This window comes from Rhinolophus sinicus, linkage group LG09 (genome assembly GCF_036562045.2).
Source record: "Rhinolophus sinicus isolate RSC01 linkage group LG09, ASM3656204v1, whole genome shotgun sequence".
Lineage (NCBI taxonomy): Eukaryota > Metazoa > Chordata > Mammalia > Chiroptera > Rhinolophidae > Rhinolophus > Rhinolophus sinicus.
The window spans coordinates 97,474,580-97,496,784 of NC_133758.1; the positions used below are offsets into that span (position 1 = coordinate 97,474,580).

The 22,205-nt window shown below is 35.2% G+C and overlaps 1 protein-coding gene across 8 annotated transcripts in view; it reads right to left on the minus strand.

Annotated features, from left to right (window-relative positions):
* TMEM196 (transmembrane protein 196) overlaps positions 1–22,205 on the minus strand; it is a 63,728-nt gene continuing 41,523 nt past the window's right edge. For 5 of the 8 annotated variants that reach the window (XM_074340822.1, XM_019727395.2, XM_019727408.2 and 2 more), the window contains exons 2-5: positions 13,132–13,188; positions 9,024–9,278; positions 7,805–7,878; positions 1,781–5,102 (exon numbers count right to left, since the gene is read on the minus strand). In XM_074340822.1, the coding sequence (XP_074196923.1) occupies positions 5,096–5,102; positions 7,805–7,878; positions 9,024–9,278; positions 13,132–13,188 (393 nt within the window). In that variant the 3' untranslated portion in view covers positions 1,781–5,095. Of the gene's footprint in view, positions 101–1,780; positions 5,103–7,804; positions 7,879–9,023; positions 9,279–13,131; positions 13,189–22,205 lie in introns of those variants that run through there. The other 3 variants (XM_019727418.2, XM_019727428.2, XR_002137017.2) reach the window with 2 other exon arrangements.

Genomic DNA, 22,205 nt, shown 5'->3' on the forward strand with positions numbered 1-22,205 from the left:
ACCTTCTCAGGCACAAGAAATGTAGAATTTTTCATTGACGCATGATTATAGGCTGAGTAAATTTCTTCAAAAATAGGTGTTATGAAACATCTCATTTTACCTGTCAAACAGAAAATATTTAGTAATTTAGTGAAATCTTTTCATGAACAGAATTTTTGTAAAACGTGAAATCTCTAAAAGAATGTTGTAATTGTATTATGGGATTGGCCTACCTGTATTTTTGCTAGTTTTGCTCAGTCCATGGATTTAACTGGTCCATCAACTTCAAATTCCATGCAGCAGTAACCAACTCTTTTCACACATTCTATTATAATGCTAATTGGTTGACTGTGGATGAACCTGCATGAGTACTGAGGGTTTGGAAGCAGTTCCCCTCTATGTGCTTTTGACTAGCATTGTCCAATGGGACCTTCTGAGATGATGGAAATATTCTATCACTATTGTTCATATGTGGCTATTCAGCCACTGGAATATGGCTAGTTCAACTGAGAAACTGAATATTTGCTTTTGTTTTAATTAATCTGCATTTACGTTTAAATAACCACATGTGGATAAAATAGTAGCTACTCTATCGAATCCTAGGTAGACTTGGAACAGTGACTTTGTGACCCTGAGCAGTTCAAATCTACACTTGAGGGTAGCATTAATATTGGCTCATGTTCAAGGGTTTTCCTCGATGGTTCTAAATTGGGGGGCAATACTTCTCTACTAAAGAACTAGGTGAAAACTTGTTAGGACATTTTTGGTTGTTACAACTGGGGTGTCCACCTGGCATTTAATGGGTGGGGCCCAGCGATGCTTAATGGCCTGAAGTACATAGGACAGTCTGCACAATGAACTATTGTCCACTTCAAATTCCAGTAGCAACCAATTTGATAAGCCCAAATAGGTTAGCAGAGTTCTCTAAGTACAGATTTACAGTGGGGTTACATCACGATAAACACATCGTAGGTTGAAAATATTGTAAATTGAAAATGCATTTGCTATAACTAATCTACTGAAGGTTATAGATTAGCCTTGCCTACCTTATACGTGCTCAGAACACTTACATTATCAGGGCATAACCCCATCGTAAGTCCAGGAGCGTCTGTAATTGCCTTCCTCTTCTTCTCATCAGAAGCAGGAGACACATATGGGCATTTTGTAGACATGAGGGGATGCAAAAACACAAAGCACAATACACACACAAAAAAAACACTGGTGTCACAGTACATTGTAGGGAACCAGTTGTTTACCCTTATGATCTTGTGGCTGGTTGGGAGCTAAGGATCACTGCCATTGCCCGGCACCATGCGAGTATTGTACCGCATATCGTTAGCCGGGGAAAATATCAAAATTAAAATTTCGAAGTACAGTTTCTACTGAATGTGTATAGCTTTCGCAGCACTGTAAAGTTGAAAACTCAAAAGTTGAACCATTGAAAGTCAGGGACCAGCTGTATTATGGTTGCATTTGCGAGATCTCCAGTGATCTCAGTCCTATCTATACTTAATTCTATCTCCTGTGATCTGTATCTTATTTCCTGCTGCCTCCTCAGGGATACCGCTTTCTAATTATGCTCATTTGGTCCTGTATCTTCATCCACTCTCTCTCTATATTTGAACACACTCCAATCTCTCCTATCTCAAATAATACCTTTTCTTAATTCCATATCCTCTAGCGGAGGCCTCCTCATACACAGCATCCTGTCCCTTGCCAATCTCAAAACAGCACATTTATTCATCTAGCTATCAGGGGAAATTAATTTTTGTACCGTGATGAAAATAAAGTCCATACCATATATAGTTTCAAAACACACCATTTTATTACACAGGCATATCAATAGAGTCATCATACCATGTTCCACTTCTAAACAATTGTGTGTGTGTGTGTGTGTGTGTGTGTACACATACACACATACATTTAAAATTTCCAAGAGGAGTCCACTTGTATTCTTTTATGCTTATAATAACTGCACCTTTTTGTAGCTAGTCTCTATAGCACACCAACACACGAGTTTCACATATTTTTTCTAATTTAGTATTGTATTACTTTTTCCCAAGGGTAGGCTCATACTAAAACTGTAACGTAGTCACTTAAAATATTGTAGTTCATAGGTCAATGTATTGTGAAAATTAAATTTTCAAGTACTGCAGTATCTTCTCCTACATATCTCAAAAATAATTGTTACACATCCTAAATAAATCACTAAATAACTGAGTCCTGAAAATATTGGGATAAAATAATTTACATTTAAAGATATAGCTATGTTTTGTCAAATACACTGTAGACTATTTGGATAATTGTGATGATTTCATTTCTTCTTAACTCTATGTCAAAGCAGTGATATGCCTACTATTGTCCATTAAGTGTGATTTCATAAATTATTTCAAGAGGCATTAAACCATCTTAATGATGTATTATAACTCTGTAGTGCACGAACAAGTCTACAAAGAAATGCCATCTAAAATTAGAGTCAGTGGCCATTCTTTCAGTACAAAACTACGTCCTTGGAAAACTTCAGTAGAACCATGTACACACAAAATACCTGCATTATACAGTTTAGATTTTCAATGACAAAAATTATGCCTGCTTGTGGCATCAAATTAATAGTGATGATGTTAATTCACTACCTGAATTTATGGGCAACTTCTTTAATCTACTGGAAAATGAGTTGGGAGACATCAAAAAGGACACCAAACAACCAGAGTTCGGTATTTCTTTTGACTATATACAGCCAGAATTATGAGGTGACTAAATATGGCAGGTGATGACATGGTGCTCTAAAACTAAAAGACCTTTAGATTTCCAGTAACTGGAATTATTATTTTCTTAGCACAATTATAACATGTTCTCATACTGGATATTAAATGTGGTAATTTAGCTATGGTTCAGTAAGTAACTCATAAAAAATGACTTGAAAATTGATTAGCTTTGGGGAAAAATAAAAGTAGACAAAACAGTGAGAGTTGTATATTTAAAAATATTAGACTGCTTTAATCTGTTGTCAGAGGTTATATTTTCATCAATATTTTCAAAGACCATGCTATTTTCTTGCTTATGCCTATTGTCATAGATTGCTATTTTAACATTCCATTAGGGAAGAAAAGGATTGAATCTTGCTATATAAATGCAAGCCTATCTTTTTATTTCCTCTACAGAGAACTCTTGCAGGTTCTTTGGATATATGCATTCTTAAAAATGGTTTGTCTGTACTATGCCATGTGAACTGTAACACAAAAACTAAATTAAGTTGTACCAAAGCTAATTGTAACTTCATATTTTGGGTATACGTCATCTGTTCTTTTATATAAATTAATAGGGCTATAAATTGTTTGAAATATAAATATGAATAATCATAAGTCATTATGTATATATTTATACATGTGGAAGTATGTGATTTAAAGTTATTTTTATAAATCAGTATTAATAATTGATATTACATAAATACCATAATAGTAAAATAGTCAAATAATTAAGTAATTTATCTTTACACTGTTCAGATCACTCAATTCCATAAATATCAGCTACAATATTTACACACAGCAGACATAATAAACAGAATAAAAATGAACAAATTTAGTAGAAATTAAATATGTGATTTTGTGGGCATAGAAAAGCCTTGAACAATTGCTTTCCCATCTCTGTGGGAATAGAGTCTTGATAATATTCCCACAGCATCACAATTTCCTTTTCTACTACCTATTTACATTCATGAATACTATAAATATATGCTCCATATATTTGCAATATTTACAGTATATATATGGGGTTGGACAATTAAGTTCACGAACTTGTTACAATGATGTTGCTAACTTTTTTGATATCAGAGGGATTATTCATTATGAATTTGTACCAACTGGACAAACAGTTAACCAAGCTATTTGGAAGTGCTGAAAAGTCTGTGTGAAAAAGTGAGACAACCTGAACTTTTCGCCAACAATTCACAGCTCCTACATCACGACAATGCACCAGCTCACACGACACTGTCTGTGAGGGAGTTTTTAGCCAGTAAACAAATAACTGTATTGGAACACCCTCCTTACTCACCTGATCTGGCCCCCAATGACTTCTTTCTTTACCTGGAGATAAAGGAAACATTGAAAGGAAGACATTTTGATGGCATTCAGGACATCAAGGGTAATATGACAACAGCTCTGATGGCCATTACAGAAAAAGAGTTCCAAAATTGCTTTGAAGGGTGAACTAGGCACTGGGGTTGGTGCATAGCTTCCCAAGGGGAGTACTTCGAAGGTGACCATAGTGATATTCAGCAATGAGGTATGAAGCACTTTTTCTAGGATGAGTTCGCGAACTTAATTGCCAGACCTTCGTATATATGTACATACACACGCATACTTTACTTTATTCTTAGGCTCAATTATGATCATGCAGATCAATCTGCACAGTTTGATCAATACATGTTTATTTATCTTAAATGATATTCATTTACAACTTTCACTTTTGTGCAAGAATGCAAAAATATCAAACAGATTAGTATTCTCTCTCTAAAAAAATCTCTTTATGCTTTAAGTTTTTTGTCATTTACAAATTAATTATGAAATATAATTCATTCACAAATTGAAAATAATTACAAGGGTCTTACAACAAGGCATTGCTGAGGTTTTGAATCATGGCATTCTTGAAGCCATTGTCTTTCAAAACAAAGACATTAAATTATTGTTATTTCTTGATATTTGTACTTTTTAATTACTTATATGAAATGTGTCATTATAAATCTAACTCATGCTAGTCAAATAGTGCTTGTGTAGAATATGAATCTTTATGTTTTACCTGTTCCTTTTTTTCTTTTTCCTGAAAAGTCTTTTTTAGAACAATCTGGAAAGTCTGTTGAAATTATTGTACTAGAACATTTCTGGAAAGTTTTTCACCCAATAAAAATAGCTGAAGAAATAAGTGAGGCAAAATTGAGGAAGAATAATTTAGTGGGAGTTCAGGAGAGATAACAGTGAATGCGAATGTTTTAGTTTTATCTCCTAGTCCTTTGGTATTTCCTTGCCTCATGAAAATCCTAAAAAATGTTCAGTTCTTTAAAACATTGATTATAGTCTTCCATTAAATATCAGTTGTGGTCCTCCATTGCTCATGCCGTCTGTCACTTCCTGTTAGGAAAAATAACATGAATTAATTACAATTTCCTTCAGAGGAAGACACTGATTTGGTTAATGGGTTTGCAAAACAGAAATTTCAAGCCATTGAAAAACTTGCAGATTTTGGGGGAAGGACAAGGATTAATATTGGTGTTGCATTTGAGGAAATGAAATTTCATGCCATCTTGGAGCACATGAAATTGCTGAAGTGACAGCCTGTGAGACCAAAGTCTTCTTTGAGATTGAACAAAAACAGTTCAATCTTTCCCCAGTAGCCCTGAGTTTCTCCTTTCGTTCCGCAGCTCTATTTTGGAAAGACCTTACCTAGAAAAAAGATCGTTTTATGCCCAGTTTCTCCAATGCATAGGCACCTTTGCTGAGCATGTCAACAAGTGCCATGTAGGGGTTACCTTAATTCTATTGAAAAGTCTGTGGCCTTTTTGCTAAGAACTAAAAAAGGCCCACATGGAGCATTGCTTGTTTGTAATTATGGTTCACTAACAAATCATAGTGGAAAAGATTATTTTTCATGACACTGTCACTCATACAGTAAAGAAAAAAAAAAAAAGGAAAAATCACTTAACATGTTTTTTAAGGAATCAATTACTAAGAAGTTAGTGAGGAAAACTACATGGGAATGCAATGAAAATTTAAATACAAACGATGACCTAACATAAAATGTTCCATTTGCAATGATAGAAAATATGCTAATTTAAGAAAAATTTAGAAGCTGTGAATTCATGTTTTATTAAACTTTAAGCTCTTCCCTACACAAAAAAAGATAATGAGGAGATGTGAGTCTCATTCACATTTATAATGGTTAGTGCATCATATTATAAATAGTATTTAAGCAAAACTTTCTAAAAATAGATGACAAAATCTTTCCACACTTGAACAGGCCTATTTGCAACAGAGCGGTAAAGAACAATGCAAATGGAAACCATTTTCTCAATTATTTCTTGGCTATCAGTTTATATGTACTTTCTGTTTGGGTGAATTAGCAATTACAAAGTATTGTGTTTGCTTTTATAAACTTTAGAAATTCTTCCAAATATTTATTTGAAAATGAAAAGCTACCCATGCCTTATTTTTTAGTCTCTTCTCTTTGAAAATTCAATACAGAAGCTAAAATAGAGGGAAAACACTTGTGTTTTTTTTTGTATTGGTTGGTTTTGGAAGTTGCTTAGGAGGAGCAATGAGTGACGTGGCAAGTGCTGGCTTGGTTTTTGAACTTCGCTTTTGAAAACTACTGTCTTTTAGAAGATGGGATAGAGTTTCTTCCAAGAAAATTTTGGGAAAGGAGACAATATGCAGTAGAGACCTTCCCTCTCATATCAAGAACCATCTGTCCATGCAAAGTGCCCCGGCTCCTTCCAGGCTGTAGGGGGTTGGTCGTCATGTCCCTGGATATCCATTTTATCTCCCCTACTAAGGTGCAAAAAAAATTACAAGCAAAAAATAAAAAACCCTGAAAACGCAAACCCTTTTAGAGTAAAGACATTGACAGGAAGTTGAGAATATCCTTTATTGCCAGCAGCCTGCCTCTATGGTCTGGTGATGGTTCAGTCTAATAGAGAGGCTGGCTCTGCTAGAGAAATATGAAGTGAAGGTAAGTCTAAAGAGTACATTGGGGTTATTGGGCTGTGGTTAAGTTTACTGATAAAAAACCTGATTTGAGGCTCCATTCAAGACCTCATTGTTGGTGGCAAGACAAATAGAAATAATCCTTCCAAAATAATCTTTAACAATATTTACTCATACATCTTTCCTATTCCTCCAACTAGGACAAAAACCCAATTTCCTAATGAGTTTACAGAAGTTTCTTAGGTGACTTTTCTTAAAATGACTTTGCATTCAAAAAGTAGCTAAAAAAATCATAAAAACTAATCTAATGTGTAATCTTTTATTGCAGGATTAAAAAAATCCAGTTTTTAAAAATCTTAAAAATCTTTCTTAATCAAATTCACTCTAACATAGATGCAATCAAATCACTGATAAAAACATAACAGTGAAAATTCCTTTTTAAATGTAGGAGAATCTCCAGCTTATTTGCAAGTAGGCATGTCCAATGTAACAGGAAGATTATATTTTAACTTTGACCAGTATTTGCAAATGGACATATTTACTGCAGTTGAGCCACAGTAACTACGGGACTTTCTGTATTTCCAATTATATTGTTTAACCAAAGCAAGCGTGGCGACTATTTATTTTCAGCAATCCAAAATATGGGAAATAAATTTGAAATGTATCACATCAGATAATTTTACAAAAAGAAAGATTTCATACAGAATTTTTACTGTATTAGTGTCAGACTTAGCTTATCTCCTCGTGCACTTTTGGTATGAGGGAGATGTAGTTTGCCTTTATCAAATACATCTGTTATTAAAAACAAAACTCTGGTCTGTGAATGATGACACTGAGTCAGAATCATGACGTAGCAGAAATTAAAGGAGTCACGAATCATCCAAGCAGAAATGTGTTTGGATGCTTATAGGCAGGCTGAATATTTTAAATACTCAACCAACTTTCAAGCTGCAAGACTCTGCCATGTAGATTTATGTCAGTTCCTCAAAGTAGCATTCATGAAAGTGATACTTTGAGAAACAACATCCAGCATCAGTCCAGACTGATCTGCTGACATCATGGCTTCCTAGATGAGGAGGCACTTCCTGCAGTGACATTACAACATGGTAACTCCCTAAAAATCAGCGTACCTTGTAGGTAACTCTGGTGTCGGGGGCACCACCGGGCAGCTGGGCAAGTCGGTTATTTCAATAGCCCTCAATCTCTAATATAAATATAACAATTATACAATAAATATTGCACAAACATATACACAAAAAACTAAATCACTAGTATAAAAAAATAGAGTACAAAAGAACCACTATCCAAATATATAATGTTAATGTAATTTTAACAATCCATTTCTTTAAATTACCAATTCTGCTATTTGTACTATTAACTTTTTTGAAGGACACATGTAAATCTGTTTAAAATTGCTTTCTTGGAACAATTTAAGAGCATTTACTCTTCTTATATGAATGTATAGATTGTATACAAAGTGGAAACACATAACACAACAGAATAAATGTTTTTCTTTAAAATAACATTGTACAGAAATATGCAGTGGTAACTCTTGATACTTTTTCTACTGTGGTTGTGCAGTTTTAGTTCCATGATATCAAGTAAAATACGATGTAGTCTTATCTTAGTGAGTTTATTTCACAGCTGTTTACATTTTCCTTAACAGATTCAGTAGCAGGAATTAAATTTAAAAATACGTGCAAAATGTAGTAGAAACATAGACAGCTCACTACATCATTTGTTCTTTTATGAGGTAAATGTAACTTCCTGTTTGAATGGGTTTCATGAAACAATTATGCAAGGAACATTGTTTAAAATACAGGCATAGTTACCCAAATATGCAGGAAGTTTAGATGCGAATTAAACAAACCTTTATGTGAATTGAAATTTCTTCACTGATAGGCAAGGCTTTATGTTGCCTAATTAAAGGCCCTTTTATGCTTGAATCTCATTTACATAATCAAATGCATCTACTTACAAGCACAAAGGGGGGGCTAAAAAGGCAAATTCATCTGATTTCTAAAACTGTTGTTATTGAGTGGAGAGTATATTTAGTGTTGTTCCTTAATATGTAAAAGTCCATATTTATAAGGCATTTAGTATTTTAAAAAATGCTGTTTTAGGAATTCTGTTTTTGTGTAGATAGAAAGGCTATCACATTATGTTGAAAATAGGTGTACCCAGAATTGCAAAGAAAAAAAATAAATTCCTATTCTTAATCCAGTAGGACCAAACTTTTATAAAGTCTAATTCCTCACATTCTCCTCTAAAGCTGCACGTTAATTCACCTAGATTTGACTACAGTCTTTATCACACAAGAGCAGTGAGAGGAAAAGGTACAAGACTTACTTTCTCAGCCATTTCATGGGAGTGATGCAACGAATGCTCCCTTTCTGAGAACATCCTCCTCTGTTCATAGCTGGCTAGTCGGCAAGTGAGCCACGAAGAGAGGGTGCAGCCGCCAATCCCAATGCACGCAAGAGACATGGAGGCGAGATGCAGAGGATAGAGGGAAGAGGTCTTCTTTGTCACTGCCCGAAGGAACTGAAAATTCAGGATGCCCCCAATGAGTCCACAGATGCAGCAGGCAGAAAAGAGGATCATCTGATAAGGAAAAGAATGGGAGGGTTAAAGTTGAGAAAGCAAAGCTGACCCAACACAGTGCACTGTCTTTCCTGTTGCATCCAGAATGGTTGAGCTACAGTAAGGAGAAGATGCCTTTGGTGCTTCCTCCAGGACAGGAACTCTCCTTTCATCAAGTTTCTATGTAATCCGACTCAATAGAGAGGGCATACACTATAGGGTTTCAGGAATCAATAGCTGACTATATAAAGGCCAGGGATGCATCTTATGAAAACTCTGAAATAAGCAAAATTTGTCTTCTAGGTAGATTCAGATTTAAGTAATATTCACTTGGTATCTAAAGTGTGTTACTCTGTTAGGAACTTCAACAGATGCCATCTCAATTAATCCATTCAGCAATTCTCTGAGAGAGATGATAATACACATTTTGGAAAATAAATGGTGAGCAAGTATTGCTCAATTTAGGGACTGATCTCAGATTTTCTGACTTCAAATCCGTTTCATTATTTTAATCCCCAACCCCTCAAATATCTACATATCTTCTCATTGAATTGCCATTAGTTTCACCAAGCTTCAAATTTTCATACTTCTCTAGCTTTGTGATCTTAGGGAATACAGTTAACTCTTTTTAAAAAATTTATAAACATTTTATTGTGTGTGTGTGTATTGAATAACATTTCCCTAACAGGAGATTTAGGGACTCGCTGTGAATTGGCCTTTTATTTTACAAATCTTTTGTTACTATGTGGCATGGCAGTGAAGAATACACAATAGATATTCCAAAACTGCTGCTGTATTAGTTGTTTTGGAGAAACACAATAATGTGGCTTTGCTTTTGATCTTACTATTGGCTTGGTCTGCGTCTCTATTAATAGAACTAGGTTTTTACTCACCCTAAATATCACAGGATCTCTGGCAGAACCAAGCACAACACCTTCTGTATAGTAAATATTCTGTGAATATTTGGCACAATTCCACAGGGTAAATAGCTAGATAACTTACTGTAGCATTTAATTCTACATTATCAGGTATTATTTGTTGTTGATAGTTGAGTTTAGCAAGCACTTATTGAGCACCTAGCACCCGTTAGGCCCTGAGTCAGCTAGCAGTTGGTGTTACAAAAATCAATAGCTCATAGTTATTAATATCTCCTTTGAGTACATTGCAGTCTTGTGTGAGAGAAGATCCCCCGTTCCAACATGGCATGGCAAATATTAGGAAAGAGGGATGAATGAGTTTTCCTCAAAGTAAGGAGGAGAGGAACGTAGCCCAAACACAGGTTTCACACAAGACTTCCTTGACAACATGTCGTCCAAGCTAAGTGCATGCAGTTCCCAGCAAAGGGTAAGACCATGGATGTAAGTAGCACAATGAAATAGCAGGATGGGCAGAAAGAACTACAAATAGTTCCTTTTATCTCTCCAACTTAATTCAGCATTCCTTATTGTGTCTGTCTCATAGTACTTATCACCAAAGCTGAAAATCCAGTAATGGATGAATAAAATCTTTTTTACAACTGATTAAATAGAATACTGAGTATCAATTACCAAATAATTAAATCATCCCAAGTAGGAACTTGTAGCTCCCAATTTTAAGTAGAATCAACCAGTTATATTTCATTTTAAAGTGTATTCAGATGGAGTGCAATTTCTTGGGAATGTATTTTGATGTTTACTCATTCTTAGAAAATACGAAAAGGGAATACACTTTAGCCTTCAAATAATTAATTACTATTAATTAAGAAAAAGATGACGAATTTAATTGACTATTAGAGGAAAACACGTATCTCTTCTGATGTCATTCTCAGTAATTCTTTCAAGGCATGGCACTTCATTAACCTGTACAGACAACATTCTCAGCTAGGAATTAAAATGTAAAATTCATATCCAAGTTTACAACCATCTACTATTTCCAAATTTCACAAAGCTGGAGATTCTAGATGCCAGAGGTATTCGGAGTGGAGAAATTTTTACACAATTTGACTGAAGGGTAGAGAGTCCTTGATAGATAAATGTCATCTATGGGAATCCCAGATGGTATAGCAGGATAAAATGAATGATAGTTCCTGAAAAATTCAGATGTTCAGATTTTTGTTCTCTAACTTGTAAGAGAATTAGAAAGACAGAAAAAAGACCCTAGTGGCTTTTAAAAAGGTCCTTCCTTTCCCTTTTTTGCCCCTCCCTTTCTTTCCCTTCCCTTCCCTTTCCTTTTGCTATGGACTAAATGCTTTTGTTCTTCCAAAATTCATATGCTGAAGCCAAATTCCCAATACAATGGCATTTGGAGGTGGGGTTTTGGGGACATAATTAGGTCATGACAATGGAGCCTTCAGCAGTGGGCTCAGTGCTCATAGAAAATTCTCTAGAGAGTTATCTTGTCCCTTTTGTCCTGCGAGAAAACAGCAAAGTCTGGAACAGCCAAAGTCTGCAAGGCCATCAGATGGCTTTACCACCACCCAACTCTGCTGGCACTCTGGTCTTGGACTTCCAGTCTCCAGAACCATGAAAATTAATTTCTGTTGTTTATAAGCCACCCAGTCTATGGCACTTTGTTATAGCAGCTCCAGCAAACTAAGAGATCTTCCTTCTCTCTCTCTCTCTTCTCTCCCCACAACTTTTTCTTTCACCCAAGTTCCAAGAAATTGTTACTACATAGCCATAAAGAGTCTTTGTAGAAGACATGTGTAGAAAAAAATGAAGTCCATGTCGATAGGAGCATCATAGATGCAAATTACAAGCCTGCGAGAAGAAAAAAAAAATATCCAAAGGTTTCCTTGTATGTAATTTAAAATATTACATATCATATGTCTAAAGCAATGGAGATTTCATCTTTTTAGTCTCAATAGATATTCTCACAGAGAAAGGCATGATTACAAAAAGGAGTTAAAAATAACTACACCACTCCCCATCCCTTGCCCTCATCAAATAATTGGTCTCCCCTTGGAAAAAGCTTTTTAGGCTCAAAGACCACTTGCTAGGGTCCATGTGTCATATTAATTTTGCAAATTTTTAGAGATCTATGATCTTTCCTATTGTACTCAATAAAATAAACCACATTTTTTTCCTTCTTTCCAAAACTCTCTTAAAATGATGTGGAAGGCAGTGGGGGAACCACACTTCAGCGTGCTGAAGTTATCTTCCAGCCAATGTCAGAGTTAACTGGGAGCATGTTCCATACCCCTGAAACCCATGATAGTACCATAAAACATCTGAAAACACTTACATTTGCATTCACAGTAATAAAATAAAATTAAATAAAAAATCTTTGGGAATTAACTGTAACTATAACAACACAGCTGTTTTGCTGCTTTGCAAAATTAACTTCACAGTCAAACAAAGCCAGTAATCCTTAGGCTCAGTTCCATATTTAAACAGTTAAATTTCCCAGGAACTCAAGTTATATCTTTTTCAGCTTATTGAAGGAGTCATGTGAATGTTTGGGAGTCTATAAGTTGGAAAAGTGGAAACTGTCATCCACAGAAGTCATTCACATATTTAAGGAGTAGATCAGAGCCTTTCTTTCTTTCTTTCTTTCTTTCTTTCTTTCTTTCTTTCTTTCTTTCTTTCTTTCTTTCTTTCTTTCCTTTCTTTCTTTCTTTTCCTTCCTTTCTTCCTTCCTTCCTTCCTTCCTTCCTTCCTTCCTTCCTTCCTTCCTTCCTTCCTTCCTTCCTTTCCTTTTTTTTTTTTTTGTCATAGTTTCTAATAACCTTGATAGTTTCTTTGAAAATAAAAAGGCTAGGATTTATTTGTCAGTTTTCTTTTTATCCTAAATGAGTAACATTCAGCAGATGAAAGTTGGCTAGTCACCATTTCCATTTTTGAGTTCTCACATTTCAAATATTTCAATACACAACACAAACAAGGCAGAAACTTACGACAAGTCCAGATTTTTTTTTGGCGCACAATATTCCACATATGCCACAAAGAAGAAACTGAAAGGAAAAGAAGAACAATTATTTCACATCCAAAGATAAGAGAACACCTATTTTTTAGCTTGTAATTCACTCATGACACTTGCTTCAGGGAATCTTGAAATTTTTACATTCCTATCAAAAGCTAAAAATGAAAACACTTCATTCCAGAATAGGAAGGAATAAAAATGCAAACTCTAATAAAAATTTGTTTTTTGCAAGGTTGATATAAGTAGTTGTGGTATTTAAGCAAAACTGTATCAGTTTTACCACCACACAAAATTATGAAGTAAATAAATTTAGAGTTTTGTTCCTCCTATTTCCATCCACTGCTTTCTTGTCCCTTCCTCTTTTCTCAGAGAGAAAGTGGTGTGATACATGCATTCATACTAAGCAATTAGAAATCAGTGGTCTGTACTATAGGCAGGGGATTTAGCACAAATGAAAAGACAAGGCATCAGACAGGGACATAGTTTTTTATTATTATTAAATGTATTGGGGTGACATTGGTTGGCCAAATTAAATAGATTCCAAGTGTACAAATCTATAATACATCATCCATGTATTGCATTATGTGTTACTACGCATAGTCAGTGCTCCTTCCATCACCATATATTTGAACCCCCTTTTCCCCTCTTTTACTAGCCCCTCCTTACCCTCCAGTAACCACTAAACTGTTGTCTGCATCTGTGAGGTTTTGTTTCTTTGTTTGCTTGTCTTGTCTATTTGTTGCTTTCAGTTTTATAACCCACATATGAGTGAAGTCATATGGTTCTTGACTTTTTCTGACTTATTTTGCTTGGCATGATAATCTCAAGTTTCATCCATGTTGTTGCAAATAGCAGTATTTCATCTTTTCATATGGCCAAGTAGTATTCCATTGCATGTATGTACCACATCTTCTTTAGCCAATCATCTATCAAACAACTTTGGTTGTTTCCATGTCTTGGCCACTGTGAATAATGCTGCAATGAACATCAGCGTACATATATCTTTACAGATAAATGTTTTCAGAAATTTTGGATAAATATCCAGAAGAGGGATTGTTGGTTCATATGGTAATTCTATTCTTACATTTTTGAGGAACCTCCATACTATTTTTTCATAGTAGCTGTACCAATTTATATTCCTACCAACAGTGTATGAGAGCTCCTTTTTCTCCACAGCCTCTCCAACACTTGTTATTATTTGTCTTGTTGATGATAGCAATTCTAACTGGGATGAGGTGATATTTCATTGTGGTTTTGATTTGCATTTCCCTAATAGCTAGTGAAGTTGAACATTTTTTCATATATCTGCTGGGCATTTGTATGTCTTCTTTGGAGAAGTGTCTGTTCAGATCCCCTGGCCATTTTTCAATTAAATTGTTTATTTTATTTATTTTATTTTTGAATGGTATGAGTTCCTTATATATTTGTACTACAAAACAGCATGGTATTGGCAGAAAAACAGACACAAAAACCAATGTAATAGAATTGAAAATTCAAAAATAAACCACATATATGTGGGCAGATAGTTTTTGACAAAGGAGCCAAAAACAACAATGGAGAAAAGAAAGACTCTTCAATAAATGGTGTTGGGAAAATTGGAAAAGCCACATGCAAAAGAATGAAACTAGACTGCTGTTTGTCATCATATACCAAAAACAACTCAAAATGGATCAAAGACCTAAACATAAGACCTGGAAGAATAAATTGCATAGAAGAAAGCATAGGTACTAAACTTACGGACCTTGGGTTCAAAGAGAATTTTATGAATTTGACCCCAAAATCAAGGGAAGTAAAAGCAAAAATAAATAAATGGTACTGTATCAAACTAAAAGGCTTCTATACAGCAAAATTAAACATCGACAAAACAAAGAAGCAACCAACCAAATGCGAGAAGATATTTGCAAACAATGCCTCTGGTAAGGGGATAATGTCCAAAATATATAAAGTTTTCCTATAGAGACATTCTTTATACCTCTCAAATGATGTCAAGTAAAATGGCTACCTCCTCATTCTACCAGAAATACTGTCCTTGTGGCTATGCTGGAAGAAGACAAGGGGATGAAGCTACAATAGTCCCCTCATCTGTGAGGGACATGTTCCAAGACCCCCTGTGGATGCATGAAACTGCAGAGTTTCAAACCCTATATACACACTATATGTTTTCCTCTACATACATACATATTTATGATTAAGTTCCATTTGTAAATTAGGCATAGTAAGAGATTAACAACAATAGCTAATAATAAAATTGAACAATTATAATAATACATTGTAATAAAAGTTATATGAAAGTGGTCTCTCTCTCACTCTCTCTCTCTCTCTTTCAAAATATCTTATTGTACTGTACTCACCTTTTCATTTAAAGGAAGCACTTTATGGCTTCTCTTTGGCATATCCAGATTGCCAGCATCACTGCTCTTACACTTTGATTTTTTTCTTTTTAAATTAGCCTTCTTGAGTCAAAACTAACAATTTAAATGGTTTTAACTCAGTATTTCACACATGGATAGATTTTAAAATATACACATCAAAATGTTTTAAGGATTATCTAAAATAAGTAATATGCATGTGAGAAGTACCGAGAAAATTTGATAAAAAATAATGGGTAAGGTTAAGTTTCCCTTTGTAAGGGAACTTTCCATGTAACAGAATGAAATGATTATAAATCAGGCAATGATGCAGCAAGACAGATCAGGGAACACAAGGATATATAAGAATTTGGTATATAATATAGGTGATCTTTCAAATTCATGGGAAAATATCAGGATAATTCATTCAATAAATAGAATTAGGACAGTTTGTTAATCTTCCCTAACATCATATAGCCAAATGTCTATGAAACAATTTTAATATTTAATTGCATAGAAAAGTATAAATGTAATAAGAGATAATAAAGTTAAATATTTATATAATTTTAGAGGAGTGGGAAGGACTTTCTCAACATAGCAGCAAATTCATAGACCAAAATGGAAAATACTTACAAATATTAATACATAAAATTATAATTTGGTAGTCAAAAATCATAACTGACAAAGGCAAAAATAAATTGGCATTATATTCAGAAAGCATATAACAGACAAAAAGGGTTAACATACTATATAAATAGATCTCACAAAATAATTTTAATACCATAAAACCATGAGAAGACGGAAACTCAGAACTTGATAAAACTTGCATATTTGCATAATTTTCAGCAGTCTTGAAAAGCTTTTGCTGAGTGAGCATTTCTCACCCCCCTCTGTGTCTTAGGTCTAGATGATCTGTATTCATTCATATGGACTCTTTCTTAGCACTGTTCCCATCTCACATCTTTCCAGGCTGTGCTCAAGCCGTTCCAGTTTGGACCAATTCTGTACCTCTCAGTGCTTCCAAGCTTCAGATCAAATTTCAGCATGTCCTCCCCTTGTTTCCCTGACTAACCCACTACTTACCCTGAAAGTCCATCTACCCAGAACTCATTCTTGAAATAATTTAACAGTCGTGTAGTTTTGTGTTCCTTGGATCTCTTTTGAAATGTATAAACATTGCCATTATTTCTTTACAGCGAAGCCCAAGGGGACCTCAGGAGAATATGCAGAGTTCTCCATCTCATTTTGGTTAGAACACCTAGGTGGCAATAAAATTGTTTCTTTCTATTTTCCCACTAAGAAAAGGAAGTTCAGGGCTTGGGAGGGGGAAGTAGAGTAGGAGGGGCATCAAATAATATTTTTCCACTCTCAACCAGGCCTGGAGTATAAATACTTCACAAGAGGTACTTTTGTTAGGGTGTCCAAAATCCACATTCCTTAGCGAAAACCTGTAATCTGAGAAAAAATAGACCCATGTAACCAGAAGTATATAAAATCATGAAATTTCTGAGGAGGCTTTAAGGGATCTTGGATAAAGTTTAGCTATCACAGTTCATCAAGAAGATAAGCACAAAAAAGCAGCAAATGATATTTTCTTTCATTGGTTATCTTTACCCCAAGTCATAGCACTAGAAGGGATCTTAAAAGATGACTTACTTTAGCCTTCACAGTGTGCATATGGGGAATCAGAGGTCCAGACTGGTTTAGTGGCTTGCTCAAGGTCACACATCAAGGTCACAAATCACATATATAATACAAGATTTCATTAAGTGTCTAAATTAATTAATTCTAACGGAAATGCTTTTCAAAAGGATTTTTCAGTGCTAGTGCAGTGTGCATTATTCTAGAAAATCCAACCAGAAGTGTTCAATGAACACCTGATCATCTATAATTGCTCTCCTTTGCCTTTGCCATTGTTAATTTTTGTTGTAATAAAAATAAGTATAAGCTTAGTTGATTGTATCGCAGTCTAAAATTGTTTTCCTTATTATATAGAGATAATTGGTTATACTATTTCAAGCTACTTTTTTTTGCTCAACATAGCTTTATCCAGGATGCAAAGCACTCACCCACATTATGGAAATTATGAAACAAGTGAAAACAATTTAGTTAAAAAAAAGTAAAGCTGATGTCCAGATATATGTATTTCTGAGAAGATGGGCTGTTTAAATCCACAGAGAGTTATTTGCTTTTCTTTATGAAATTATATAAATGAAGCAACCTAAAGATAAGGTATTAAGTGCAACTATGTAATAAAACTAGTTAGTCATCCAAGCAGCACTCATTTGATTCCAATTTAGATTAAATTCAATAAATAACTAAGGTTGTGAACTCATTGTAGGATGAAATGGAGCTTTGATAGAGATAGCATTCTATATTCTTGAGTGAATTTTCTTAATGAAAGTTCATGGAGCCTTCTGCTTTTGCTTAGGATACAGAAATGCCAAAGGTGTTATTTCCACCTTAACAATAAGAAAAACTGAGTAAACTACAGACTGACAGCTTTTCTCAAGTCCATCAGAGAGGTAAGGTTCCAAGGCAATTCAAAGAAGAATATGCTCCTCCAAAAAAGAGTCTGAATACACAAACTATGTAACCTGTTGTAGAGATTGCAGGAGGAGATGCTTGTTGTTATACAAGTATGTGTGGGTGTGTGGGTGTGGGGGGGGGTGTGCAAAGCCTTGTTCCTTCATTAGGCCTTCTCTCTTATGAAGCAAATGTTTTAAGCCCTTGGCAGAAGGGTAGCAAAACCTGTAATTTCCATGGCATTCGTACATATGCATTATTACCGAAAATGGAGGAAAAGTAGAAGAAAAAATTTTATATATGGGGAGGGGCAAAAATTTATCTTGGGCCCAACATGCCATGCCTATACTAAAGGGGAGTCGTTAACCACTGAGGGAGAGGCAGGAAGCTTCTACATGAAACCAACCATAGATACAATGCCAAATTTGGCTGTCTCAGGGAGTAGGGCACAGAATACTCAGAAAGTCCCGCCCCGGAGGCCAGATCACTGGGCCTTCCTAAACTGACACTGAACTAGCACAACAAAGAATTTTCTTTTTCACTCCCACCTGTCCTTCACTAGGAGCCTAACCAGTGGGAGTAGTGAGCAACTGCAATCTACACCAAGGGAAAGGAAAGAGTGTGGAAGGAGACTTCTTCTGTGGCGGAGGTGAGCAGGCACACAGGAAGCTGAAGGCAAGGCACTGACATTGAAAACTGTTAAGGCAACCACGGTTCACCATTAATGGAATTTGAAGACTATGGTGCACCAAAGAAAATGATTTTAATAGTCAGAATCAACTCCTTACGACAAGACTCTACCTTTCACGCTAACAGCCTAAAAGAAGGTATTAAGATAAAATACTTTCAAGGTTCTGAAAAAAAAGACTTTTGGACTTTGAGCAGTACATGCAGCCACACTCTCACTCACACTAGAGATGATAAAAAAGACATGCTCATTTGGGCAAAAGCACTGTGGTAGGCTAAGTTAGGCCTCTCCAAAAATATTCATGTCCCAATCCCCAGAATCTATGATGTTACCTTCTATGGCCAAAAAGGCTTTGCAGATGTGATTAAACCAATAATCTCCAGATGAGGCGATTGTTGTGGATTATCCAGGTCATCCCTATATGTAATCACAAAGGTCCTTTAAGAGGAGGAGGAGAAGGTCAAAAGGGACAGAAGACTATACGAAGACACAAAGTGATAGAGATTTGAGAAGGTTACACTGCTGTCTTTGAAGATGCAGAGGAGAGCCATGAGGCAGAGCACATATGTGGCCTTTGTAAAGTGGAAAGGACCCGGAAACGGGATTCTCCAGAGGACCCTCCAGAAGGAATGCTGTCCTGCAGATGCATTTGAGACTTCTGGCCTCCAGAACTGTGAAAGAATCAATTTCTGTTGCTTTAAGCCACAATGCTTGTGGTCATCTATTCCAGCAGCAACAGGAAACTAATACAGGCTCCCAAACAAGATTTCTCTAAAAGAATTACTAGAAGCTGTTCTTCAGGAAAATAAATTAGGGGAGACATGAGATAAAAAGGAAGACAGTAGCAAAAGCAAAAAATAAAACAGAACAGTAAATCGTTTAAATTGAAAAATATTGATTGGAAACGTATGTCTGTTTAGAATGAATATCCCAGGTATTTTGGCATGAGAGATGGTGGGTTGGGGTTAAAGAAGATGTAAATAAACTGTTCTAAGCTTCTTATGTCATTAGCAGAAAAACAGAGGACTTAACTAGTTCTAGATAGTGATAGAAAAGTAGAAATCTAAATGTGTGCATTAAAACATAGATCAGAAAATAAAGAGAAAAAACACAACAGTAGTAATAAAGATTGAACCAACAGATGGCAGGAAAGTTAAAAACATGAAAGGAAGTAAATGAAGCTATAAAGTAAGTTGGTATAATTTCAATAATATAAGCAATCAGACTAAATGTGAATGCATTCAATTTTCCTAATTAGAGAGAAAAGAAAGAGAAGGACAGACGCTCTGCTAGCTAAAGAAAAGGGATTTGTTAAAATCTCCCCCAAATAAATGAAAACCTCTCTTCCCTTATCAATTTTCTCCTTCTTCCTCTCTCTCTCTCTCTCTCTCTCTCTCTCTCTCTCTCTGTCTCTCTCTCTTCTCACGCTCTCTTAGAACTGACCTAGGTGCTAGTTAATGAGTTCCTTATTAGTATTTCTTTCAGCCCAGGAAAGTTTATTTTGGGAAAGGACTAAGAGCAAAATAGGCTATTGCAGAATTTCTGAGTTTAAATTATGTAATGGAAAATTTTGGACCATGGTTGAAATGGAAGCAGATGAAAGCAGAGGTTCTATCAGCTGGCCAGGAGAACAAACAAGTGTTGGGCAGATGGGATTATAAAAGACAGTGGGCCAATCTTGTTTTAAGACAGCTTATTGAAATTTTTTCCGACATAACATTTAACCACCCCAGGTGAAATAATTTTCACTGAAATTCACTATTACAGATACACTCAGTAGAAAATAGAGATGGCACTAAATTTTTCTCTTCAAGATAATGAGCGGAACCACAAGTTGAACTTCATACTTTGGTAACCTTTGAAGATTTATACAATTTCACCAAAATTAGTCAGTTTTAAAAAATATGTAGAAAAATTATCAAGAAAACACAGAGAAACATTAAATGTTGAGAAATTAATTCGAAAAAAATCTGTCTCTGTTTCAACAGTGTATTTCTCCTCCTGCCTGGATTAAAAGTTTGATGTGTTGCTTTGCTTCCATCAGTTCTGGAATATTTTCACTCTATGAGTACTTCAGGTGCCAATTAAAGAATGACAACTGGACCCTCTTAAAGGATTATTTTGCAGTTTATCGCACAAAATGCTAATATGATAAGCAATTCCTATTTTTGCTGATGCTGTGCTGATATGATTATCGTTTTCTTACATGATACCCGGGCTAGAATTGTAAGGCTGTCTTCTCTGTCATGGACTTCATTCCATTTGGGACCCCATTTCCCTAGCAATTCCAGGATAAATGATCTGTGTAACACAGGGGAAGTTTATCACATTGGAAAGCCTGCCCAATGGCAGTGATTCTCAAACTTGGCTGTGTATTAGCTTTTAAGATTCCCAATACCTTGACCAATTAAAAACCAGAATTTCTAGATTGAGACTCAAGCATCAGTATTTTTAAATCTCCCCAGGTGATTTCAATGTGTCCTTAACTGTCCAGAATTGCATGCAGGGTGTTCACAAGTGCTTTATCAGCAGATCTACTCACTTTACAGCTCTCCACTGAAGCTCTGATGTTCCCCTTAATTACTCTCAGTGAGATATGGACAAACATGAGCCAAATAAAGGGCTCTTCAAGGGAGAAACATGAAGTATTTGCCTATAACACAAGGTCAAAGTGTCAGAACTCTATGGTCTCTAATGGATCCTAGGAATAGAGATCATTATTTCATTATCTTTTAACTTTTTTACCCAGTGCCTTTCATTGTTGCTAACAAAATTTTCCCCTAAGCCCCTAATGTTTTCAGAATTTTTTTTTCAAATTTTCTGTGTTGTTTTAGTTAACTAGACCTAGAATTGGGTGTAATATAATATTGTATGGGAGAATCTGATTAATTTTATATTGGAATTTGAGAACATAGGCAGAAAAAAGACACTAATACAAATAATCATTGTTGCAAAAAACATTGGAAGGAAATAGATTGAAAGTAAACAAGATCAATAATAAGAAAATAACAACTGATTTAAAATATGGGCAAAAGATCTGAACAGATGCCTAACCAAAAATCTATAGACAGTAAGTAAAAGTATGAAAAGATATTCTACATTGTTTGTCATTAAAAATTATAAAATTTAAACAACAATGAAATACCACTACACATCTATTAGGCTAAAACAAAACAAACAAACAAACAAACAAACAAAAGACTCAGGTGATACCAATTGTTGGTGGTGTGGAGCAACAGGAATTTCCATTCCTTGCTTATGGAAATGGAAAATGGTACGGCTACTTTGGAAGACAATGTTGCAGTTTCTTACAAAGCTAAACTATCTTCCCATATGATCCAACAATTGTGCTTTTAGCAATTTTCTCAACTAATTTGAGATGTTATAGTAGTGTTATTTATCACTGACAAAGACTGGAAGCAACCAAGATGCCTTTCAATAGGTAAACGGATGAACATGGTACATCCATATCATAAAATGCTATTC